This window comes from Siphateles boraxobius, unplaced genomic scaffold (assembly GCF_051911475.1).
Source record: "Siphateles boraxobius isolate OS27281-9 unplaced genomic scaffold, OSU_SipBor_1 6, whole genome shotgun sequence".
In the NCBI taxonomy this organism is placed as follows: Eukaryota; Metazoa; Chordata; class Actinopteri; order Cypriniformes; family Leuciscidae; genus Siphateles; species Siphateles boraxobius.
The window spans coordinates 35,370,606-35,397,138 of NW_027509186.1; the positions used below are offsets into that span (position 1 = coordinate 35,370,606).

The 26,533-nt window shown below is 39.9% G+C and overlaps 2 protein-coding genes and 1 long non-coding RNA gene across 4 annotated transcripts; 2 read left to right on the plus strand and 1 right to left on the minus strand.

The window, feature by feature from the left end:
• Positions 1-541: 541 nt before the first annotated feature.
• Positions 542-2,398, plus strand: LOC143715365 (uncharacterized). Its single transcript, XR_013195727.1, has 5 exons — positions 542-1,028; positions 1,210-1,349; positions 1,631-1,835; positions 1,911-2,015; positions 2,231-2,398. It is a non-coding gene; the product is annotated as an uncharacterized LOC143715365 (long non-coding RNA).
• Positions 2,399-3,041: 643 nt separating this feature from the next.
• LOC143715348 (uncharacterized) lies at positions 3,042-20,151 on the plus strand. 2 transcript variants are annotated; one of them, XM_077207081.1, is made up of 13 exons: positions 3,042-3,438; positions 3,675-3,804; positions 3,998-4,589; positions 14,690-14,809; positions 14,888-14,935; positions 15,021-15,104; positions 15,942-16,002; positions 17,364-17,414; positions 17,775-17,819; positions 18,118-18,182; positions 18,287-18,398; positions 19,044-19,197; positions 19,847-20,151. In XM_077207081.1, the coding sequence occupies exons 5-13, from the start codon at positions 14,895-14,897 to the stop codon at positions 20,071-20,073; spliced, it is 840 nt and encodes a 279-aa protein (XP_077063196.1). In that variant the 5' UTR covers positions 3,042-3,438; positions 3,675-3,804; positions 3,998-4,589; positions 14,690-14,809; positions 14,888-14,894; the 3' UTR covers positions 20,074-20,151. The 2 variants fall into 2 exon arrangements, with proteins under 2 accessions (XP_077063196.1, XP_077063195.1); XM_077207080.1 differs by lacking the exons at positions 3,042-3,438; positions 3,675-3,804; positions 3,998-4,589 and adding an exon at positions 13,213-13,396.
• A 5,054-nt stretch (positions 20,152-25,205) lies between these two features.
• On the minus strand, positions 25,206-26,512 carry LOC143715350 (uncharacterized). The gene is made up of 3 exons (XM_077207084.1): positions 26,432-26,512; positions 26,145-26,266; positions 25,206-25,974 (listed from the first exon to the last, which is right to left on the minus strand). Exons 1-3 carry the CDS (start codon positions 26,432-26,434, stop codon positions 25,362-25,364), a joined length of 738 nt encoding a protein of 245 aa, XP_077063199.1. The 5' UTR covers positions 26,435-26,512; the 3' UTR covers positions 25,206-25,361.
• Between the last annotated feature and the right edge of the window lie 21 nt (positions 26,513-26,533).

Genomic DNA, 26,533 nt, shown 5'->3' on the forward strand with positions numbered 1-26,533 from the left:
CGCTTATTGCACTTATATATATTTTTAATATTTATATCATGCAGTTTATCAAGAATAATGATTGATCAAACCAGACAAATTTCCATTTGGCATTTTAATTCCACATTTCAAAGTACTGTAACCGTCATTAAAACAAGATGTCAGATCACTGAAATATAACAGAAAAATACAAATACATATATACATACACACACACACACACACACTAACATGCAGGTTTCCAATTAAATTTTGGTAAAAAAAAAAACACTTGTAAAAAAACACAATTTTAACAATTACAATACTTGCTAATAATATAGGGGGTCAGCTCTGGGATGAAAAGAATTACCAGTAAACACAAGTAATGAGGATATTTGGTACCAAAGAAAGTGAAGGATACCAAATAATTTGAGGTATAACATCATATTTACAAGTGATTTCTGACAATAGGATAAGTGGTAATAATTTAGAGTAAAGCTCTGGAGTAGAATATACCATTATAACTGCAATGCTGACCTGTGGCTCATTAGGTAATGGAACATCGAAAATATGTGTCTCAGTCTTGGAAACATGCACCTCATATTATTCTCGGTTAGGGAGAGTAACTGTTTGTTTCGACAAAAAAAGAAATACTTGGCACTGCCCATGCTCTAAGCCAAGGAATTCATGTCCTCATAAGTCCATTGCAAAATGGCACTTGAACCAGACTCGACCTGAACTTTTCTTAAAAGTCAGTAGTACAGACAGTGATGTGTTTGACACCTTTGCAGAATCTGGTCATCAAGATGTACACAGTACTGAGGAAATTCTTCTCTATCCACCTGAAAAAAATGCTTTGACTGCAATTGTCCTTTACTTGCTGAACAACAAGAAATTGCCAGCAGTTCTGCCAAAAGATGTTTGTTCACCACAGAATATGGAGACACTCCCCAAGCACCTCATTCCAATTGAGACCTTTTGCACTGTATGCCCAGGGAAGATCCCTCTTTCAGAACTTATCTTAATTACACAAAAAGCAAAGATTGTCACGTTTACTGGCGTACTGGAAGGTGTGTATAATTTAACAATACATTATTGTTTCCTAATATTTACATGGCCTAGTCTAATTAAAGTTTTACATTTTAAGATATCTGGTCTATTTCATAAGTACAGGCCAGTTAAGTAGTTAATTTAAATTAAAACCTACAGTGAACCCATGACGAATACAGTATTATTTTTCCTTCCTTATAGATGTGACCACATACTGTAAAAGGTGCGGTGTATGTGGTCGTTTTTTCCGATACCAGGAATGGGCCGAGGCGCTGCACAATTTCAATGACCACACAATATTAACACTGCATCTTTGCCTATTTTTGAGACAGTCTGTACAGGTAATCTTCACTTTTGCATTCATGCAACTTTAATGCACCCATCCTATTTTAATAAACACATGACTTGCATGTTTTTCTCACGTACTACTTTAATAATTATTTTAAAGAGTCAGTGATGTAGGAATTTGGATAGTTTGAAGTCTATATAAGCAAGCATAAATATGCACTTCCCCTTAAAGTGTCTCCCTAAAAATCCTGTTTTGTAAACACTCACATAATGTCAAGAGAAAAGCAAACATGACTAATAATCTGGCATGATCTAATTTCAAATGTTATTACAGAATCACACTGCAGTTGGCAGGGCCTTGGACATCTTGGAACAGACAAACCAAAAAAAGTATCCGAACCATGACTCCCTTCTTCATGGTTATCTTCACTTTGAGGCGTTGACCGACCATAATTACAATTTTTCATGTGTGCACTGTGGAGTCCATCCACCTGTCGTGATAATGGACTTGCACAAGAAGGGAGTTTTTAGCATGCCAGGTAGGTAGTGGTCTCTTATCTTAACATGACTAGTACTACCAAAATAACACTGATTTTGAGCAAAATGTCTTACAGTGAGTGATATTGAGGATCCCCCGCCACAGTTTGAAGGTCACGTCGACATTGAAGAATTTTGGCAATCTGTTGACCAAGAAATTGTTTGCAGAGGCTTTTTACAAAGTAAGTTATAGATATACATTTTTCTGCAAAGGGAGGATTCTGCAGCCATATTTAGAAATGTTTTCCAAAATATCTATCTATCTGTCTACAATGGCCTAATTATGTATGTGCATGCTTTTCTAGTGCCATGGATGATTTTGTATATAATTTTAACTGCCATAAATTTTGTTAAATGCAATAACATTTAAGAGAGCTTTTGTTTTTCAACTACAAAGGTAACCGTGAGAATCCATGTAAAGTTTCACCTTCCTATGTGAAATGGGCACCGTGGATTGGGTCTCTCACCAGAGCCAGCAAAAAAGTACTCAACACAGAGTATGCCAAACTCACAGCAAAGAAGTCTGTTGTAGAACAGGCAGATATTGACATTTCAGAAGAACGGCTGTCAAGTGAACTAATGAACTTGAAGATGAATTTTGAAATTTTATGTAAATGTATTAGCAATGCACTTGAACATTTTATTTATTTATGGACATTTGCTATAAATGGCATCCTACTCTGCTGGATGTTTTTGAAACCGCTCCAGATTTGGCTATTTACTAAATGCCAAAAACACAAGGTAGATTATGGTGATGTATCCTGCTTTTTAATTAATGGGTGTTGTTGCATCTACTTTTACACAGGTTGATGTCTTGAGGAAACTTGTAAAAGAATGTGGCGTTGACTCAAAGGGCTCCAAAATGGATCTTCTCCTCCGTTTGAGGGAGGAGATGAAAACAAGGAGCACTTATGACAAAGTTTTTCAAAAAGTTTGGGGAGCATCTGGTAAGTGTCCTACATATATGTATTATTTATGTAATGACATAAGAAAATATTTAATTGTTGTAAACATGTCGCTATATGTCTGTACGTGTACCTGAAGACAGCTAGGTTAATGGTCAAGCTAATCGTGTGTATTTCCATTTCAAGGTGGCTGGGCAGTGATCATGTGTCCTTGTGGCATTGTGAACTCGGTCAAATTCAACTTAAGAGCTGAAAGCCCACGCGATTATGCTGATATGTTACTTTGAGAATATTGCATCTGCAAAGAGAGGGGAACTGAAAAAGAATTTGCCATGGTTGCAGTTAAAAAAAGACCCACCTGATCTTAATGGCCATCCTGCAACTGGTTCTGCAGAACATTATGCATTGTATGACACTTTTCATCAGTACAACACAAGAGATGAAAAGGATGCTCTGAGATTAATTGAACTTGTGCCTGAGCTATGAGGGTGGGTCAACTCCCAGACAGCAGAGCAGCTGTTCTCCGGCATGCGAAAGAACAACTACTTCATGAACTCTCTCTCCCCAGCTAGCCACATCTTCCTCATGCGTAACATTTTACATCACCACAATGAGAAAGTTAACCAGCAGGCAGTGGAGGACTTTAAACGAGTTTCTCATGGAGATGTCACCCTTGACGCACATGGAAAAGCCACTTTGGGTAATTATACTTTGATTTCCTTATTTTGACACATTTACATAAAATATCTGTTTTTGTACAACTAGCACTTAAATTAACAAGGATACATACAAATGTCTGCATCTAGGCAACTATCGTTCAACAAAAAATCACAGAAGGATAACATTGTTTAAATGTCTGTTGGCCTACATAATCCAAAATATTATTTTTTAAATTTCTTATCACGGTCAATGCTTAGAACTGTCATTGTCTTGCAGTGCAGTGTACATGTTGTACATGGCAGGCCACTGTGGGGAGCAGTGTGAGGCTCTGACTATGACATCAAACCTCAGGCCCTGTCGTGCCTCATGGACACTAGGACTGCATCATCCCCGTCAAGAGCAGTTGGTATGTGGCTGCATTGCTTTATCACAATTTCTTTTCACATTTATGTTATTGTGTTGTCTGTAACCCTGATGTATGTATTTGTCATTTCTCTATATTTACTGAGGGTGAAAGGATGATAAAATGTTTATTTTATTTTTTGTAATTCGAAATGTTTAATGTTTAATATGTATTGTTTTTTTCATTTTTATATTAGAGTTTGGTTGTGGGGTACATGCGAAAAACGTGTCTAACATCATTTTGGGTTGTGAATTGATGTGCATTGGTCGATCAAGAGACTGACAAGTTGGTGAGCCAATGAGATGGGGAGAGGGGAAAAAAGTGCGAGAGGGGAGAAAGTTCGAGAGGGGAAACGAGAGAAAGTCGAGGGAGAAAAGGACATGATTGGAGTGATGCTTTGAGTGATGGAAAAACGAGAATCTTTCCTGTAATGAGGAGTACTGCTCGTATTTCTTCGCGAAGGAAGTGGATCGTGAGGACATCGGACTGTTTCATGTAAGTTTGCAGACGCTGTATGTTTGGCTCGGCCAGAGTTGAACGCTGTGCATGTGATTGTTTTCTGGACTGAAACTGTTGTTGTTATCTGCTTAAACCGAGCGGAGATTCAGGATAAATGTGCAGACTTTCGTTTCCCGGGATGAAAAGGACTGTGAGCATTGTTAAGTAACTTTGAGAATTCGACGCGCAAACAACCACCGCATCTGTTGTGCACGGAGATTGCGACACGGGACTCAGGGCCATTTCAATGTGACGAATGTGGTTCAACGCACACTAGCAACCAGATTGAGGTAACAAGCTAACCAATCTTTTTGTTTGCTCTTTTGAGTGAAGGGGCCAGTTTCGTTTTCTCGGCCACTACGCACTCAAGCTCCGAATCAGGCCTGCAACGGGAGGGGGTGATGTGTGTAAACATTAGAGTGCACTAATGATTCTGTGATTGTTTTTTCCCTTTGTTTTGAGTGTATTTTTGCATATTTGAAAAGCTTAAAAGGTTAGTAAAGCTTATAATAGGCATACAGTGTTATAAGTTAATTTGATAGTAGGCCTATAATTTAAAGTTAAACAGAAATTAGAGAAAATGTATGCCTATATGGTTAACTTTAGTGAGTTAAATACATTCAGAAAGTGACTCGAAATCGAAAATCCTGGTGTGATACAGTGAAAAAGGTGTTTAGCTACTGTTAAAAAGTAATACATTCAGAGGGTTGTTTTGACATATTTTATTTGTTTTTGTTTTCATTTACATTGTCAAATTCATATTCTTGATCTATTTCATTTCATTTAAATACAAAGTTTCAATTTCATTGACATTTAATACAATTCTTATTGGTTAAACGTCTATTCGTGAGGGTGTGTGTGTTTTTGCAGTTTAAAAGTAATATAGAAGCAACATATGCTCTATAAGTAAATAGACTGCCCGCATAAAGTGATTCCTTGGAGGTTAATCGATAGTAGAAGACAGGGTTAAAAGATCATTATAAATAAAAGAACTCAGGTCCCTATCAGAAAACGCTGGCTTAGTGTAAATGGTTGGTGGATAGGGGTTACATAATGGAGGCACCGCTGGGATCTCTTGTCTTCCAAACCGAAGGTAAAAGGAAAATGTTAGAAAACGATCTTTCACGAGAACTTTGCAGCTGGTCCGCAACTGAGAAAATCGATCCCCAACATGCTATTTTGCTTGTTGGTGTGCCAGCTGACACCGATATTGCATTTATCGAAGAAACGGTGCAAACGGTCAAAGTCTTTGGTCGAGTACGGGCTCGTGCAACCAAAGAAGGCACAGTTCCTGAGAAACTTTTGGTGTTGTGTGAATGCAGAGAGAAAATCTGCCCTACTCAGGTACCGTCTGAAGTGTTAACATCCTCTGGGGAGACCTGGGAAGTTGTTGTGTTAAAAGATGAGGATTCTAATGTGAATGATTTTCCGACAGATTAACTCAGTTTCTAAATAGGGAGGGCAAAAGCATTACTGACCTTCAAAGCCTGATAAACCCCTTGGCTTCAAATGTTACATCACCTGAGACGATCATTCGTGCCATTGGGGATTTATTGGAGAAAACTAAGCCTACTAGCGATGGTCAAGCCTACCGTCGCTTACGCATATTTTCTGGTCTTGAGCCTACTCCAGTAGGTGAAGAGAATAGTGAGAATTGGCTTGAGCAAGCTAGATTGATGATTTCTGAGTCAGACTGCTCCGCCAAGGAGAAGCGTAAACGTATTGTGGAAAGTCTTAAAGGGCCAGCCTTAGAGGTGGTAAAGGCAGTAAGAGTCAACAACACAGATGCTACAGCACTTGAGTATATTGAAGCTTTGGAGAGTGCTTTTAGTACCTCAGAGTCGGGTGAGGACTTATATTTTGCTTTCCGTTTGCTTCGACAAGAGCCTGGAGAGGCCTTGTCTGAGTTTCTTCGTAGACAAGAAAGATCGCTAACGTTAGTGATCAAACGGGGAGGGTTAACTCCTCAGAGAGCTGATCGTGCCCGTGTAGAACAGTTGTTAAGGGGTGCGATTGAATCAGATTTGATGCTATTGAAATTGCGGCTGCATGAACGGAAAGAAAATATACCCACGTTTCTTAAACTCCTCAATGAGATTCGAGAAGAAGAAAACGAAGCTGCCAGACGTAAGCTTGGTGTCAGTGTGAAAGATAAGACAGCAAAAGATAGAGTAAAAGGCTCCCTGTCAAATCGAGACAACTTGAAAGTAGATGCTAAAGAGTTAAGACTCCAACTGGGCAGCACAAGTCTGTCGCGGCCCTCAGAGAGGGATGATGTTAAGAGTAAAACTGAGGTAAGGCCCTCAGACAACCCGCTAAATGCAGAGGTTCTAGCCCTAAAAGCTCAAGTAGAACAACTCCAGAAACAATTGTCTGTGCTTAGTGTAGGGGTGAGTAGTCCGAATACTCCAGAGTTCCTTGCAAGCCGTGGTCCCGTTGCTCCAATAAGATCGACAGGGAAAAGCAGTGACGGCTTTTTCTGTTACAATTGTGGAGGAGATGGCCACATCGCCAGCAAATGTGAACATGCGGCAAATTCTGCTTTAGTTATTCAGAAACTGCTTCAATTACTTCGCAAATCTAAAGAGAAAAAACTCGCTTCAGGACAGAGAGATACTGATGTAGGGAAGAGTGATTGTTTCTCCAAGAAAAGCCAAATTGAGGTTCCTGAGCCTAGTCTAGTACCAGCTGGTTTAGTAGGGCCATCATCCACAGTTGAGGTCAAGGTTAATGGACAGCCTTGTTTAGCTTTGTTAGATAGTGGGTCACAGGTAACCATTGTCTTTGAGAAGTGGTACTTACGTCATCTACCCCAAGTACCCTTAAATCACTTGGATGGTTTAGCTATCTGGGGTTTGAGTTCATCCAGCTATCCTTACCGAGGGTATATTGTGGTAGACATGGAATTCCCACAGGCTGTGATGGGCTCATCTGAGGTAATTTCAGTACTTGCATTGGTGTGTCCGGATCCAGTCGGGCCTGACCAAACGCCAGTGATTGTGGGGACCAATGCCAGCTTTTTCCAAAGATTAGTTGACATTTGTACTGGGAGTTCAGGGCCCAATACCTCTCATGTTATGAGGATACAGTCTCAGTGGATAACAGATAGGTTAGTCCCTTCAAGTAAAATTGCTGCTCCTGAAGGAAAGCCGGTGGGTGAGGTGAAGTGGGCGGGTGAAAGTCCTCTTACACTCCCTCCACAGACTGAGACATGTGTGGTGGGTCACATGGACTGTCAGTCTCCTCTGGAGAAAGATATTTACCTTGTAGAGGGTCCTGAAGATGATGTTCTTCCTGCTGGAGTGTTAGTTCCTCCGGTGGTGGTTCCCTTTTCGGCTATGGAGGCGAACCAACTCAGAGTCTTGGTGCGCAATGACACTTTTAAGGTAAAGCTTATACCAAACGGGACAGTGATAGCCAGAGTTTATGCCACAGACACAGTGAGAGACGCACGTGCGGTAACAAAGGACCATCAAATACTTGATCCAGAATTGTTTGATTTTGGTAACTCCCCTGTGCCTCAGACATGGAAAGATCGACTCAGACATAAATTATCAGAAAGAGTGAATGTGTTTTCCCTATCTGATATTGATGTGGGGTTAGCGCAAGGAGTCAAACACAATATTCGGCTGAGGGAAGACACCCCTTTCCGTGAGCGGTCCCGGCGTATCGCCCCTGCAGATGTTGAAGACGTTCGTCGGCATTTAAAAAATTTGATGACCGCCGGAATTATTAAAGAGTCGCGGAGCCCATATGCATCCCCGATCGTCATTGCTAGGAAGAAGAATGGCGATGTGAGAATGTGTGTGGACTACCGCACTCTAAATAGTCGCACCATACCCGACCAGTATACAACCCCCAGGATAGATGACGCATTGGACTGCCTAGCTGGTAGCCAATGGTTTTCTGTCCTGGACCTCCGAAGCGGATATTATCAGATAGAGATGGCAGAGGAGGATAAAGAGAAAACCGCATTCATCTGCCCTTTGGGGTTTTTCCAATTTGAACGCATGCCCCAAGGAATAACTGGAGCCCCAGCCACATTCCAGCGGCTGATGGAGAGGGCCGTTGGGGACATGCACCTCCTCGAAGCCATCGTCTATCTTGATGATATCATCGTCTTTGGACGAACTTTAGAGCAACATGAAGAGCGTCTGCTCAAAGTTCTGGATCGGTTGGAAGAATGCGGTTTAAAAGTCTCTATTGACAAATGTCAATTTTGCCAGCCTGAGGTTAAATATGTTGGTCATATGGTGTCTGCAGAGGGTATTGCGGCCGACCCTGCAAAAATCGAGGCAGTGGCGAAATGGAAGCAACCGTATGATCTGAAATCGCTGCGGTCCTTTCTGGGTTTTTGCGGTTATTACCGCCGGTTCATAAAGGGTTACTCCTCCGTAGTGCGACCACTCACTGACTTAACGAAAGGGTTTCCACCTGCCGGTAAGGGGAAAACAAAGTCTAAGGCTGCTGGTGCTCAGGGGTACTTCAAAGAGTCAGAACCCTTTGGAGATCGCTGGACTCCCGAATGTACAGAGGCGTTTAGGGAAATTATTTACCGATTGACCCATGCACCAGTTTTGGCCTTTGCAGATCCGTCCAGGCCATACATCTTGCATGTAGATGCAAGCATGAATGGTCTTGGAGCGGTCCTTAATCAAGAAAACCCGGACGGGTTGCGTCCAGTCGCGTACGCCAGCCGTAAGTTGAGTGAATCAGAACAGCGCTACACCATCCATCAGCTTGAATTCCTTGCCCTTAAATGGGCTGTGGTCGATAAGTTTCATGATTATTTGTATGGGGCACGGTTTACTGTCCGTACCGACAACAATCCTCTCACTTACGTGCTGAGCAGTGCTAAACTGAACGCCACCGGACACCGTTGGTTGGCCGCTCTCGCCATCTATGAGTTTACCATTCAGTATAAGCCAGGTCGCATTAATACGGATTAGTGATCGACCGATATTGATTTTTTATAACCGATACCGATACAGATTATTTGCATGTGTATGTGCCCGATAACCGATATGCAGAACCGATATTTATTTACTGTTATACTTCTGTTTTTGGCACAATTATTACAACACAAATGAACTGAACAAACCATTTTATTTATAACAATCACTCCCTCCTTGCATACAAAAAAAAAAACCTTTATATTTATACACAAATAAATAGAGGGGTCTGAGTCTAAAAAATAAAGTGCACTGTTACTAAGTGTCTTTGTTTAAAAATAAAAGCTTTGATGAGGTAAAAAAATAAAGCACAAAAACTATTCTAACATATTTGGATATGTTTATTTGTTTTCATAAATGGTAAACTAATCAAATTACAATAAAAACATTTATATTATTGCATTATATAATTTATATCTAAATTATACATATCATTTATAAGCATCAGCAGCAACAATGTTAACAATAGGCAAAATAAATGTTAAAAGTCTAATGTTTTCATATGGAAAAAATAATTGACAGGGGAGTCATATCACCTTTGCAGAAATGTAATTCATTTTAAACAGTTTTAGAAGGTTTATGTGCCGTTTAATAGGTTTAAACTAAGAGTGAGGAATAATTCACTGGGTAATATTAATTCACTGCATAATATTAGCTGGAATAGCCTATAACATCAGGAAAGTAACAAATAAAACAGCATATACATCATTGTATTTTCCAACTAGTATGTTATTAATTATTATTAATATTTTTGTCGGTCTAGATCATGAAATGCTTTATGACAAAGTGCTGTTTAGATGCATTTACACATAACTATAGGCTATACGTTACTCAACCGCGATCGCGCGTGCAGGTAATAAATAATTAATTTCCACAAAGCGGTATATTTGGATGTGTATTAGCGAAATAATTGCTATGTAGTAAATGATAATATAATCTAGGGTGTTTAAACAAGATAATCTTGTCAAAAGTTTCATTCAGTGACCGTGCTTGAGCATTCCTGATCATCAACCCAGTGAGTGCTCAGCAATATGAACGAACTTTTTTTTCGAGACTAATGGTGAGCAAATACAACAGATAGAGAATTAAATTCAGCGCTTTTATTTTCAACATGCACTCATTCATGTCTGTTTTATTTAATTCATGTAAAGTTACGTCTTTATTGGGGAAGGACATGACGGATTACGCTACGTGGCTCAATGAGTTCGTCTCAATTTTTTAGAACCAAGCTGCATAAATAAACTATATCAGGCATTTATGTCTCAAATCTCATTTCTGCATGCATGTCTGTTATGTTAAATAAAGTTGAATAATTAAAGCAAAGCAAGTAGAACATATACTTTACCTATGCACAGAGTTGTTATTGACTGATCTCCTCAGACGCGGGCTGCAATGGCGGAATTCTCAAAACGGCCACAAGATGGCGCCGTTTATCGGAAAATCCGATATTACAAAACCGATTCCCGATTATGGGAAAATGCTTAAATATCGGGAAAAATATCGGCAAACCGATACATCGGTCGATCACTAATACGGATGCTGATCTATTGTCCCGCTATCCGCACGATGACCTAGCTCCCATTAAGTGGACTGAGATCACGCCATCTGGTGTCAAAGCTGTATGCAAACTCGCTCAAGTTGACGTTCCTTCCAGTACTCCTCACAGGTTTGCTGATCAGTTAGGGGTTCATCCTGATGGTCTCCCGGTGGCATTCATTTGTCCTGTACAGTTAGGTGGTGAGTCCTTGGAACTTTTATCCTTGGATGACTTAAAGGAGGCTCAGGATACTGACTGTGTAATTGGAGTTGTGAAGAGGGAACTAGACACCGGTAATGTAATGCCTACTGTGAAAGGAGATAACCCAGCTGTTACACTACTTCAGCGACAGAGACAAAAATTACGCCTTTTTGATGATGTTTTGTATCGCGTAACGCAGACAGATAAGGGTGAAGAACGTACACAGTTAGTCTTGCCTGAAGTGTAGCGCCTGACAGTTCTAAGGTCTCTTCATGATGAGGCAGGTCATTTAGGTATTGACAAGACCACGGAATTGATTAAGGACAGGTTTTACTGGCCAAAAATGGGTAGCGACATTGAGTCTTACGTGAAAAACTGTGGTAGATGCATTGCTCGCAAGACTATCCCACAGAAGGCTGCACCGTTGAATCAGCTTACCAGTAGAGGGCCCCTTGATTTAGTCTGTATAGACTTTTTGTCCCTAGAGCCTGACAGCAAGGGATTTGCAAACGTCTTGGTAATTACCGATCATTATACCCGTTACGCTCAGGCTTATCCAACAAGGGATCAAAAAGCGACAACTGTGGCAAAGGTTCTTTTTGAGGAATTTTTTGTCCACTATGGTCTACCCGCACGGGTACACTCTGACCAGGGGCGAGATTTTGAGTGCCAACTGATTCAAGAGTTTCTCAGAATGCTAGGCATCCGAAAGTCCAGGACCACGCCCTACCATCCTCAGGGTGACCCTCAGCCGGAGCGTTTCAACAGGACGCTTTTGTCAATGCTGGGCACTCTGGAGTCAGCAAAGAGACAAAGGTGGAGCCAATATGTTAGCTCACTGGTACATGCGTACAATTGTACTTTCAATGAGGCAACGGGTTACTCGCCCTATTTTTTATTATTTGGGCGAGAGGCTAGATTGCCCATTGATGTTTGCTTTGGACTTTTTCCCTATGGGAAGGAAAATACTACCCACACGCAGTATGTTCAAAAGTTGAAGACTGATCTGCAGGAGGCCTACGAACTTGCCTCTGCTGCAGCATTGAGAAACCATCAAAAAAACAAAACCTACTATGATCGTAGAGTTCGGCACCAGGTCTTAGTTAAAGGAGACAGAGTGTTGGTTAGAAATTTGGGGCTCAAGGGGAAACACAAACTTCAAGATAAGTGGTGTTCCGTTCCGCACCTTGTTGTGGAACAATTGCCCAATTTGCCTGTATATCGTGTGAAACCTGAAAATGGATGTGGGCGAGAGAGAACGTTGCACAGAGATCATTTGCTGCCAATCGGAGAGTTTGTTCGATTTGGTAACTCTGTTGAGAAAGAAAGTGTCTCTCGTAAACCGGTGACGAGGGCTGAACGAGCAAGGAGAGAATCTAGAAAAGCATCAAGAACAGAGGCTGCTCAGTTGCCTCGTGTCTCTGTAGATTTTTCAGCCAGCTTATCTAGTTCGGAGGATGAAATATATTATGGTGAGTCAGAAATTTGCCAAGAGTTACTGGATTCCCTCAGAAAAGAGCCGGGACAGGGTGATAGCAAGCCTGTAGTGTTGGCGGAAGATATTTTATCGGTCAGTGAACAAAGTGATGTTGAAGAACCACCTGTTGTATCTGATGAAATGGTGGGGGACAATGCTGAGTCTGCCGTAGCTGAAGCAGTGGAGTCGGGGTCTGAAGGGGGAAACAATCCCGTTTCTTATGACTCCGGTAAAGCTGAAGAAAGTAGGCATACTTATAGACTCAGACGTAGGGTAGAACCCGTCATTCGACTCAGTTATGATGTGCCAGGAGTACCTACAAACCGACCTATTACCTTAGTACATCGTGGGCTTGTCATTCGGATAAGTTACGAAACCAGAGATGGTAATTCATTTGACACAGGATGTAAATGTGTACCTGTCCCCTCTCAATATAAATGAGCCTACATTTAAGCCTGGTCTTATGAGGGCATGAAGACCATTTGAAGGGGGAGAGTGTAACCCTGATGTATGTATTTGTCATTTCTCTATATTTACTGAGGGTGAAAGGTTGATAAAATGTTTATTTTATTTTTTGTAATTCGAAATGTTTAATGTTTAATATGTATTGTTTTTTTCATTTTTATATTAGAGTTTGGTTGTGGGGTACATGCGAAAAACGTGTCTAACATCATTTTGGGTTGTGAATTGATGTGCATTGGTCGATCAAGAGACTGACAAGTTGGTGAGCCAATGAGATGGGGAGAGGGGAAAAAAGTGCGAGAGGGGAGAAAGTTCGAGAGGGGAAACGAGAGAAAGTCGAGGGAGAAAAGGACATGATTGGAGTGATGCTTTGAGTGATGGAAAAACGAGAATCTTTCCTGTAATGAGGAGTACTGCTCGTATTTCTTCGCGAAGGAAGTGGATCGTGAGGACATCGGACTGTTTCATGTAAGTTTGTAGACGCTGTATGTTTGGCTCGGCCAGAGTTGAACGCTGTGCATGTGATTGTTTTCTGGACTGAAACTGTTGTTGTTATCTGCTTAAACCGAGCGGAGATTCAGGATAAATGTGCAGACTTTCGTTTCCCGGGATGAAAAGGACTGTGAGCATTGTTAAGTAACTTTGAGAATTCGACGCGCAAACAACCACCGCATCTGTTGTGCACGGAGATTGCGACACGGGACTCAGGGCCATTTCAATGTGACGAATGTGGTTCAACGCACACTAGCAACCAGATTGAGGTAACAAGCTAACCAATCTTTTTGTTTGCTCTTTTGAGTGAAGGGGCCAGTTTCGTTTTCTCGGCCACTACGCACTCAAGCTCCGAATCAGGCCTGCAACGGGAGGGGGTGATGTGTGTAAACATTAGAGTGCACTAATGATTCTGTGATTGTTTTTTCCCTTTGTTTTGAGTGTATTTTTGCATATTTGAAAAGCTTAAAAGGTTAGTAAAGCTTATAATAGGCATACAGTGTTATAAGTTAATTTGATAGTAGGCCTATAATTTAAAGTTAAACAGAAATTAGAGAAAATGTATGCCTATATGGTTAACTTTAGTGAGTTAAATACATTCAGAAAGTGACTCGAAATCGAAAATCCTGGTGTGATACAGTGAAAAAGGTGTTTAGCTACTGTTAAAAAGTAATACAATCAGAGGGTTGTTTTGACATATTTTATTTGTTTTTGTTTTCATTTACATTGTCAAATTCATATTCTTGATCTATTTCATTTCATTTAAATACAAAGTTTCAATTTCATTGACATTTAATACAATTCTTATTGGTTAAACGTCTATTCGTGAGGGTGTGTGTGTTTTTGCAGTTTAAAAGTAATATAGAAGCAACATATGCTCTATAAGTAAATAGACTGCCCGCATAAAGTGATTCCTTGGAGGTTAATCGATAGTAGAAGACAGGGTTAAAAGATCATTATAAATAAAAGAACTCAGGTCCCTATCAGAAAACGCTGGCTTAGTGTAAATGGTTGGTGGATAGGGGTTACATGTCGTTTTCATTTTGTGTGTTGTTACAATTCTTTAAGTGTCAGAGCTTAAAGTTACCAGGCTCCTGATTTCAGACATAGAGCAGTTTTAAATTCATGTAATAATACATTACATTTTACACACATCCTCCAGGATAACTGTTCAGGCTCACAAATATTATTTTGCTTCAATCCCTGGCCTGGAGTGTTTTTGTTTTTTTGACACTGCTTTTATTTCTTTGTAATATGTGTAATGTGTAGGTGAATTATGTACTCGATGAGGACAGACCAATGAATGAAATGATTGTAAAAGATGGTCAGACGTGCCTCACAAGAGAGAACTTTGTATCCCTGGGACTGAGAAGGGAAATGGATTCAATGGTGGGGAAATATTTTTGTTTTATTTTTGAAGTAATTGCACTTTTTCTGGAATTAGGATTAAAAGTGTTGTATTTGCAGGTGGGAAATGCTTGCTTTAGGCTTATCAAGGAAATATTTCAGCATCAGGTGTGTCTGTCATTTTATACAGATATTTGTGACAAATTGAATTACAATTACTGTCTGTAATTATTGATAGAGATATCTTCTACAGGGGAAAGATGTTTACATTGTGGATCTCCATATTCCACCAACATGGCTCTTGCCCTTATCCTGTGACCCTTTCCTCTGTCTTCCAGTAAGTACCCACAATACATTTAACTAATAGTGATAACCCTTATATCTTATACAATACTTTTCAAAACATAGTTGCAACACACAACAAGATAAAAACACTTTAAGGTCATACAACATGGAGAAAATGAAAAAAGGAGCTTCAAATGTCATTTCAAATTTAATAAAAAATAAAGATAATAAATAATGTATAAAATAAGAGTTAAAAGTTAGAGCTAAGTTTTTGCAATATTTTCTTCCTTTAAGTCGGACCCCCAAAAGAAAGATGCTCTGATTTTCCCCCTATGGACCCCAGGGCACTTTCTGCTGTGTGTAAGTGCATTTTTAGTATTTATTGCAAAAGCACACTCATGGAAAGGATTCATACTGAAAAAAGCTAACACATTTAAGTTGTAGGCCCTCCTTTCTTTTTAGTCTTTTGTAATCCTGGCTGCAAATGACTTTATCTGTGGCGTAATGGTAAAGACTTGTTGACTCATTTCCAAGACTATTTTCCCTGTAGGTTATTAAACCACTTAAAAGAGTGGTTTTGTTCCTGGATGCCCAATATTCAGTCATGGGACAAGGCTTTGCACACGGACCTTATCGAAACATCTGAAGGTTTCTAAAGGAAGATGTTTGCTGGAAGTTGTGTTCCTCAGACTTGCTCAAACTTTTTGCAATGATGTTAGTCGTGTTCACAAGACTTGCTCAGATTGTTTGAACTACTGCTGTTTGCCTGTCGTGTTCCTCAGACTAACATGTTCTGTAGCTCAAAAACAATGTGTTCCTCAACAGAACTTTTGTGTGTGTGTGCTCCAGTACTTCTAAAAGTTATTGATGCCATTTTTGTTTTTATCAGGTCTGTTGCACATCACATTGTCCCTGGACCATTGACGGAATTAACAGGCCTGGATGTTGAGGTATGATATCATTTGCAAAGGCCATTTGTCTGCTTATCACTTCTTTTTTTTTATGAGTTATTGATTTGTCCCAACTTGGGCTATTACTACTTTAACTATTTCTCATTTTACACTTAGACCCTTCCACAGTAAGGCCCTGTCCCATTTCTCCCCCCTTAAAACTTCCACTTGGTTTTGAGTGCCCTCGAAATTAAAGTCCCCTCAACAAGGGAAGTGGAGTTGAAGATCTTTCCCTATGAAATGGGACACCACTATATGCAAATTAGCGCGGTAAACCTCACTACGTCACGCGCAGCGTCAACGTGTCTAATACTATTTTCATTCAGAAAATGCCGGTTCCAGCTCTTGTGTGGCCTGTGTTCGTTTATCTACGTCTGATGAATCAACAGAGACATGTGGAACATAGAAGACGCATTCGCCATATTTTTGTCTGTATTTAATCGTTTAGACGGGCACATGAAACCCAAAATATAGTTCGCTTGTCTAGTTGCAGTCCGTTTCCGAGCGCTCGCCGCCATGGGAACAGGGTCAACGTTCGCAGATCATTGTGCTTATAATAGCACTTTTTACAGTCAAACACCTCACGCAATTTAGAATTAGCAATTTTACAACAATCACTGATTGTGCTCAGTGCAGTTTGGGTTTAACGTTAGGGAGAGCTTCATCTTTTTCTTCACAGCGCGCTGTCATTTCTCAGCGTGCTGTGAAGAAAAAGATGAAGCACTAACGTTAGACGAACGCGGCTAGTTTTTAATAGTTTTACCTCACATCTTCTTTTTATAATCCTTGGAATCCAAAAACGAAAATAAAATTAGATGAACCAGATCAGATGTATATTTGATGTGCAGACTCTCTCGAAGCACTCGGCAGATATCATGAACATCGTTGGATAGATAGCTTTGTGAAATATTTTCTAACATTAGTGTTCAAAACTTAACAGTCCATTGGATGTGCATCAAACTAACATATTCCAACATATTTAGAAATTTTAACATGCTTATTTTTGAAAATATACTTCAATTCTTCCTTTCCAGCGGTGTCCGCCATCTTGTTTAAAAACATTTAGCTTGCTGAGTCCGCAAGGTATCCTGGGTAATTTCATCTTCCACTTCGTTTTAAGCCTGCATCGGACCGCACTATGTTTTGAGGGATGATTTTAAGGGGAGAATAGCACTCCCCCTTGCTGTTTAGAGTATTGGGACACCCTACCCCTACACGAGAACGCGCAAAAACAAGGGTTAGGGCAGAAATCTAGGGTAAGGGGAGGTATTGGGACAGGCCCTAACACACATCGCTAAATCTTTAAGCTTTTGTAGTGTGCTGTTTATTAAACATGTTTATTTTTTATTTATTTTAAACAGGGGCTCCCTCAACAACAATTCGGCATTGACTGTGGAATCTTCATGATGATGGTGAGTGAACAGTTTTCCTGTAAAATATAAATTTAATTCATGATCTTTCACAAAATGGCCATTAATGGTGTCTAGCCCATTTCACACATGCAGCTTTTTTCTTTCCTTTACTGGCATTGGACTTGTGTAAATGGAATAAGGCCCAAATGGTGGCAGCACCGTGTCAGCGCTCTCTGACGCAGCTTTAGTTTATTCCCTTCTCCTCAGTTCCACCTAAAGCAGTTTTTGTTAATGTAATGGAAATCATACTGTTGTTAAAGAGGATTCTCTCTTTTTCTTTTCATTCAGCTTGCTGAATTCACATGCACCCAAAAAAAGAATTACAACTTTAGTACAAACACAACTTTGCTATATTTTCAGTACTCCTGGTATGCTGTCATGGAGGCTCCATTTGATTTCACAATTGTAAGTATAACTTCAATGCTCATAGATATGGCTATAATATGTGGAATTTGTTTTTTGATATTTGTCCAGGAAGTCCTCTGTGGTCCTTCCTGATATTTATTCCCTTTTTACCTTTGGGGTTTATTGGGAGAGTTTTTATTTTCTTACTTCTATGAGGGTTTAAGTCAGGGATTGTCGTCCTTTTTTGCCTTATATAAAGTGGGCCTGTTAAGTCCTTTCGGACTGGAAAATTGAGTTGGGCCTCAAAATTAACTTGCAACTTGAACTGTAAATGTATTGTACCCGTTCTCTTCTTCAGCATGACATGCCGTGCTTAAGGAGGTGGTGGTGCACAATGTTGGTGGAGAATCTTGAGATTGAAGGGTACCAGTGTCTTTTAAAAAATTAAGATAAATGTGAAATATCATTAGCAGTAATCTGGGGCAGCAAGGTCATTTTTTCTTTTTTTCTTTTACTTATTAATACAGCCATGGCCGGAGGTTTGCCCACTTTACCATGCAGGGAATACAGATGGCCAGGGGAAGTCTGGACCCAATTTTCCGCATCCCTAGGAAGAGGAAATATAATGAGGTCACCATGGTAAGAATTATGGCAAAATTTTTACAGGTCTAAAGTAATTATCTTTCTTGTTCTTTACATGTACTAGGCTATTATGCAATATGCATCTCACTCCCTTGTTTTAATGGAACCTGGCCCCTTAAAACCATGCAAGGCGAAGGAGCCATGCAGAGTCGAGTACTCTCCGGAGGGAATTGGTATTTTGCAGGCATGTATTTGTGTAGGCATGTATCTCTCACAGGATCACAGTTATATGTGCACTTCATGTAGACATGCCAGCTTGCCACTTCTTGCATACTGTAGCTTAATCCAAGATGCAACAATAACTACATATATGGCAGAGGTCTTCAACCTTGCTCCAAGGGACCCACTATCCTGCAGAGTTTAGCTCCAACTCTAATCAAACACACCTGACCTCTTCAGGATCGCTTGAAAATCACATGCAGGTATCCTAAAGCGGGTTGGAAATGCATTTTGCAGGACAGTGGGTCCCCAGGAGCAGGGTTGGAAGACCTCCAGTATATGCTATTAGCAGGACACAAATGAGCAGGCTACAGAACATGCCAATTAAGAAGCATGTTCACCCTTCACCCTTTCTTGGTCGATGATGATGGAGACCCGTTATTGAGCCTACTGATTTTGTAGTGACTCATGTTTTGTTCACAGCTGCCTGAGGAAATTTTGCACAGGATCTTCATCCTTGTGGTGCTACAAGATGGTGATCCTGCACTTCATACCCTTGCTCTCACATGCACTCATTTCTGGAGGATAGTGAGAGAGGAATCCTTTCTGAAGGAAGCACACTTCTGCTGGCTAGACAGTAAGTTATGTCTCTTTCCTTCTTCCCTCCTCCCATATTTTTAGAGGTAAAGCACCTCTGAGCTATAGGTGAAAGTCACCCACTCACAGGATCACGGTGCACTCAACTTGGACATGCCGGCTTGCCGCTTTTTACATCGCAGCAAGGGCAAAGAAAAGCGCTTGGAACTTTGAGCTACTCAATCTGTGTCCCGCAGACGCCAGCAACACAACACATTAGATGGCCCCTGGAGTGGTCACTTGCCATTATTAAAATGTAAATGCATGTTGTACCTAGATGTTGACTAATTTATTCTTTTCTATACCACTATATGACTGTTTCCTCTGTGATTTTTGTGCAGCTGTGGTGCTTTTGAGTGACGATTCTACATTTCTCCTTTATCTGTCTATGTGTGGGCCTAAGTTATGATTCAAGTCAAGGTTCTAGTGATAAAATTATTTTAATCATCGTAGTATAATCAACACTAGACTAATGCTTTTTGTTTTAGGCAATAAGTGTTTCTTTTAATTGCTAAATTTTTTTCTTGTGGTGGCACACCACTAATAAAATGAATACTGAGGAGACACTGCTACCGGAAAATTTCGTATTAAAAAAAGAAAAAAATGTGAACATGTTTTACACATGAACCTTTCTCTTCTTTTGTCATCAGGTGTGGTAAACTGGAACTCCTTTTCAGAGGACCTAGAAGGACCTACAGAATTCCCTATCTGGTCTCCCGTTGCATTCAATGCAATGAAATGTTCAAAGACTGTGAAGGATACTGGGGATGTGGACAAAGAGGAAAACTTCAAGGGTTCTACTCTGAAAATGATTTTGCAGGATACTGCAGCATGGACTGTTTTTATGCGGCTGGAGGCACGATCTAATTTTCTATAACCATATTAGTGCCAGAATTTATAGATTGGGTTCGCATAAACCCTTATTGTGCCCTTCAATAAAAGTTTTTGTGATGAGTGTGCTTGTAGTTAATTTGTCTTAAAGTAGCATAAGATTTGTTTGACAGCGGTGCATTTAACTGTTTATTAGTGTTGTCAAAAATGAATTAATTGTCAACACATAAGGCATACAATACAACATGGATTTTTTTAAAAATATATATTTAAATAAAAAAGTTTGACAAAGCCCAATTCCACAAGGACAAATTGAAAAAAACAATAAATTGCAATATGGTTTCTATGAATACCTTATCAATGCATTGGCGCTAATGCAGATTGCAACTTGCTTTACTGTATACAGACAAAACAAGAATTGTGAAGATGAAGAAGTTTGTTAATCTCTTGCGAGAGCATATGGAACTGTTCTCGCGGTAATTTGGATGCAGGCGCATATACTCTCGCGGTAATTAACTGTTCTCGCGTTAATTTGGAAGCAGGCGCATATACTCTCGCGGTAGTTAACTGGTCTCGCGATAATTTGGAAGTAGGCGTAACTTGAAGGAGCGTGACTAAAAGTGGGCGTAACTTGAAAGGGCGTAACTTGAAGTCTTATTGAAAGGGCGTAACTTGAAGTCTTGCAGGCTGCAGACAGATACTATTGCAGCGTTCGGGTAAGGAATCTTTGAAGCTTTAGCACAGGTCAGTATCAGGATAGAGTCTGTATGCGTTCATAGGGACGAGACTAGATAAGGGAGCAGTGGCGTGCACAGGGGGGCTCACGCCCCTGCCCCTTTTGTCTCAAAATGTATTGTGCCCTTTTCTGATAATTGTAAATAATAATAATAATAATAATTATTATAAATATTATAATAAATGAAACACACACACACCCTTGCCACTAACAATAATAATACAAACAAATATTATATTTAAAAAAAAATTGCCGGAGAAGTGGTAGGCGGAGTTTCCTTTGCAGCGCCCTACGCACTACGCAGCAGTTCACGCGAGTCTCTTCGTTCGAGCAGCAGGTAACGTTTTAAGCTAATACGGAAAATTACATTTATCCTACCATCACCATGCTACTCTAAAAGTTGCTGCAGGATGCGAGTTATTCTTAACTACAATAAAAGTATAACTCGATTTCAGACGCATTCTGAGTGACAATGTCATTCGTTTTTATCCAAGGAGTAAAAGTGCAAGGGGAAATACATCTACAGTTAGTTTAATGAAATCTTAAGTCCATTTCCAACTCTAAATTGTAAGGAACTTATATCTTTGATTTCATAGTAACGCTTTACAAAAATTTTACATCATTAGCCTATCATGTATGAACTAACATGAACTAACCATGAGCAACACATTTGTTACTGTAGGCTATATCTTAGTTAATACTAGAACTGTTAATTGTTTATTCATGTTATGTCACAGTTAGTGCATTAACTAATGATAACAAATACAACTTTTGATTTTAATGTTTTAGTAAATCCTGAAATTAACTAAGATAAATAAATGCTGAAGAAGTGCAGTTCATTAGCTAATGTTAACTAATGAAACCTTATTGTAAAGTGTTACTGATTCATGATAGCTAACACGGTCTTTCATACATATAATACATACATTACATTTACAACATCAACAAAACTAAAAAATAATTTTCCATAATTACCTTCTTGATTCTCACTGTTTTGTTTGGTAAAATAATATTTAATATTATCATCATTTCCCTATTTTCATTTGATGTGTTATGTATTCTAATAATTGTATCAACATATTTTCTTAGAATGCCAAGGAAAGAAAGAATAAAAACAAAAAAAAATCAATAAGTAATCATTTTTTTTTATTTAGTGCCCTTTTTCATCCCTCCGCCCCTGCCCCTGAGGAGGTCTGTGCACGCCACTGTAAGGGAGTGAAGGAGAAGAGAGTCTATATAGTGTGCACTGATGATGATGTGCAGGAGAGTGAATGAGTGGGCGGGGCGTGCTGATCTGTTGTTAAAAAAATAAATTTAAAAAAGTCATACTTTCTGTATAACATAATTGAATGTGGCATGGTTGATGGTGCCTGACAAGCTGGTCTGAGAATTTCAGAAACTGCTGATCTACTGGGATTTTCATGCACAACCATCTCTAGGTTCTGCTGAGAATGGTCAGAAGAAGAGCAAATATCCAGTGAGCTGCAGTTCTGTCAGTGAAAATGCCTTGTTGATGTCAGAGGAGAAGGGCCAGACTGGCTCAAGCTGATAGAAAGGCAACAGTAACTCAAATAACCACTCGATATTGTCATGAATCAGAAGGACACAAACAGGTAAATTGAAGCGGTCTTTATTGAAAGCACTCAGGAACAGTCACGGCAGAAAGGTGGATGCGGAGATAATATGGTGATCAAGTCAATGACTGAATTGTTAATTGTAGAATCTCTTATCTGATGTAGAATGGAGTGGAAGGAAAGGCTGAAGACGGCAGGCAGACTGGAGACTGGATGATCGGGATCTCTGAATGGGAATACTGGAATCAGGTAAGTACTCGCTGCAGGTAAGTAGAAAAGTCTTGGTGGAGAGAGTCAGGAAGTCGATGGTGAGTCGACGAGACCAGACAATTGTATGAGAGAACTGGTGAGGTTTTTAAGGTGTGAGTGAAGTGAGTGCAGATTGCTGGCGATGAAGAAAGGTGCAGATGATTAATTCTCCGGTGATGCAGAACAAGTGGGCGGAGTGTAGAGGTCTGGCGCTGATGCTGGTTTATCCGTGACAGATACAACCGAGGTCTGCTGAAGAGCATCTGTGAACACAACAAACCTTGAAACAGAAGAGGCTTGTTTGAGATGAGCAAAATATGCGCAGAACCGATCACCGGTGATCAGCGCGCAATGCATGCTGGTTAGAAATGTGTCCGAGTGCGGTCCGCCTTGCTCTGATGTGTCAAAAAGCTCTCGCGAGCGCAAGGCGCACGTGTCGGATTCTGCAGTCGCGCGCAGTTGCTCTCCACCGACTGCGCTGATCAAAAGCATTATGGGAAACGACTTGCTGACGACACAGCTTAATGTTGATTGGTTTAAACAACCGTGATGTATTGTTCTCTTTTAAAATGTTTGATTTTAAAACTCGGATATCATGTTTTATGTGTATATAGCCTACATATACATATATGTTATGTGTGAATATTCCCAAACTCTCGGACAGTGCGATCTCTATGGGTTATGAAATGTCATTTTATTATATATATGAAGAGTTCAGATGCAAAAGCCTCTAAGTGCCATCTGAAAATTTCTTCTGGAATGATCATTTTTATCAAGCTCGTATATTTTAATTCATTAATTTCAATTAAATGTCAATGAAAATTACCTGTTAATTGTCATTTAAGTGAAATTACTGAACTTAAATATACGAGCTTGATAAAAATGATCATTGTAGAAGAAAATTTCAGATGGCACTTAGAGGCTTTTGCATCTGAACTCTTCATATATATATATATATATATATATATATATATATATATATAAACACATAGCCTATGTCTGTATTAAAGAAAAAATGATTGATAAACACTTATTTGGAATGGAATTAAATAACAAGAACTTTGGGTGTCTTGTTCATTATATTTATTTTCATATAAAAGCAACAGAACTTAAATTGCATCCAGTTTATTAGCAACACTGTGCACGAGCGTGAATCCCGCTATATCCATCATTGATCTCGCAGGTGTCAGATCCACTGCGAGAAGCGAAAACTGTCCGGCTTGCCTGCACTTTTTTCACTCCTCCCTTCACTGCAGCCGCCTACTCTCGCCTATATTTAAGGCGAGGCAAGGCGCATCTCAAACAAGCCTAAGATCTTCAGCAGCAGAAGACACACACCGATGCCACTCCTGTCAGATGAGAACAAGAAGCTGAGGCTACAATTCACACGGGCTCACCAAAACTGGACAATAGAAGATTGGAAAAACGCTTTCTGATCCTTCGATTTCTGTTGGGACATTCAGATGGGAGGGTCAGAATTTGTCATAAACACCATGAAAGCATGGATCCATCCTGCCTGTATCAATTGTTAAGGCTGCTGCTGGTGTATTGGTGTGATGGGATATTTTCTTGGCACACTTTGTGCCTCTTAGTACCAATTGAGCATCATTTAAACACCACAGTCTACCTGAGTATTGTTTCTGACCATGTCCATCCCTTTATGACCACAGTGTATCATCTTCTGATGGCTACTTCCAGCAGAAAAACAGGGGGGTAAAAACAGGAAAAACATCCAGTAGAAAACATGGAAAAACAGAAAAACAACACTCAAATCATCTCAAACTGGATTCTTGATCATGACATTGAGTTCACTAAACTCAAATGACCTCCACAGTCACCAGATCTCGATCAAGCAGCTTTGGGAAGTGGAGGAACGGGAGATTCACATTCATGGATGTGCAGCTGACAAATCTGCGTGATGCTATTATTTCAGTATGGACCAAAATCTCTGAGGAATGTTTCCAGCACCTTATTAAATCTATGACACAAAGAATTAAGGCAGTTGAGAAGGCAAAATGGTCCAATCCTGAACTAGCAACGTATACCTAATAAAGTGATTGTCCAATCTTAGGAGAGCTGTCTGTTAGATCAGAGTTTGCTCATGGAGAGATACGGCAACAGTGTTTGACATTCAGTTTGGTCCATGTGAAGGATCTGCAAGGCAGTTTTTTTACCAGTCGATACATTAAACTCTCACTCTTACTGTCTAAAACTATAACATCACTGAAAGCTGTTGCGATCATCATCAATTTGTGTATCTACTTTTTCTCATAGTTATATGAAATAGTCTATATTTATTTTCTGTACTGCACTTAGCCTAATTTTCCACTTTTTTCCAGTTTGCTACCTAGAAAGCGATTTCTGTTTTGCTTGTAAAATAAACTCATCTCCGACTCCTGATGCCGGCACCCACTGTGTCTGTCTTCGTTCACCCCGACAGCTGCATAAAGCTTGTTTTCCTTCTTGTCAGTAATGTTAACAATGCACCCGAGTTCTCAAATAAATAAAAATAAATACAAACACCCATAAATCTGCAGTGTTCAAGAAAAACCGCATTTTGCATTTTGACTCTCCCTTTTGACTTTTTATGACCCACATCATCACAACACAAATACAAAGTTTGCCAAGCAGTAGTATTTTATTTGGTCAAGTTGGAAGCAAGATAATTTTTAAATGCATTTTACTACCTCATCTAAGCATACTGATTATCGAAACAAAGGATAGTAGATCTCACTAATACAGAATCACATGGGAAAGAGGTGAACGTTACTGCAGTTAGATCACTTTTGGAGGAGGAGGAGGCAGACAGTGCGCGTCTATGGGAGTGTTTCCTTCCCCTTTACAAGGATAACACTCATTCTCACTCACACAGCGGAAGAGAGGAACTTGAGCCACAATCTGCTTAAACTTAGTCTGAAGATCTTTTTCAGTGTCAAACTTCCAGAAATCCTTGAAGACAAAAGCTTTAATTCCATCATGTTCTTTCCATTTCTTCAGAGCATTTATAATGTTGTGACTGCTTGACGGATTCAGACACGTGTCAACACAGGGAGATTCAAAGGTGTAGAAAACGGAGCAGCCGTCTTCTTTTCTTTTATTCAAAAGTTTGCTCATAGGCGAGTTGTCAGCAGGATTCAGCAGGAGAGACTCTGAATGCATGTTGTATTGCTTCTTTTTACTAATTACAACTTTCCTAGTTCCTGCAGCGATGAGCTCTGAACCCTGGTAAAGTGCGTTTGTTTCATCAGTAATAGCATTTTTCACATTCCCAGCATTCTCCTGAGTCAGGAAGGTGTTCAGATTGAAGTTCTGTTGACACTGATCCTTCGGCACATTGATGGCGGTGGCGTACTGACGGGGATGTCCATCTTCATCGACTCTCTTATAGCTGGAAAACAGTAAACAAGATCAAGTACTGACTAATAACACACTCCCATGTTTTCAATCCATGACCGTTTGATTGAGGGCTTCTCATTCCTCTACTTCCTCTTTTTTGCTCTACTTCCTCATTGCTTAGCTTTAAACTTTTAATTTTTCATAGACTGTAGACAGACTTACTTCTTCTCAAAGAAGTTAATAATACGGGCGAGAGTCTTGGTGTCCACAGTGTCTTCAACACTTTCTGTCCAGTCGGGAAGCAGGAAGATCAGCAGGAGTCCACTCAGAAACACAGTGAACTTCTAAAGTCACAAAACAACACACAGAGAAAAACAAAATAAAGGATAAATATCAAGTGCATATTCATTAGAATAGAAAAACAAGCTCGTTCAAAAGACCTGTACTACTACCTCCCACTGACACCACATCTTAATAATAATAATTGCTAAATCTCGAATGTGACTGACCATGTTTGTTGTTTCAAATCTTCAAGCCCAGAGATGATCTGTGAGTCTTCAAGTAAGAAGGAGTGGTAAGAGTGAAAGATAAACGGGGGTGGGATTTATTCT

Excerpts from the sequence above, each read along its gene's own strand:
- LOC143715348 (XM_077207081.1), top strand. The coding sequence starts at position 14,895 with ATGCTTGCTTTAGGCTTATCAAGGAAATATTTCAGCATCAG. Across the intron at positions 16,003-17,363 it reads TAACAGGCCTGGATGTTGAG|GGGCTCCCTCAACAACAATT; the intron begins GTATGATATCAT and ends TATTTTAAACAG. Across the intron at positions 18,399-19,043 it reads AATATAATGAGGTCACCATG|CTGCCTGAGGAAATTTTGCA; the intron begins GTAAGAATTATG and ends TTTTGTTCACAG.
- LOC143715350 (XM_077207084.1), bottom strand. Across the intron at positions 25,975-26,144 it reads ATTAACTTCTTTGAGAAGAA|CTATAAGAGAGTCGATGAAG; the intron begins GTAAGTCTGTCT and ends ACTGTTTTCCAG.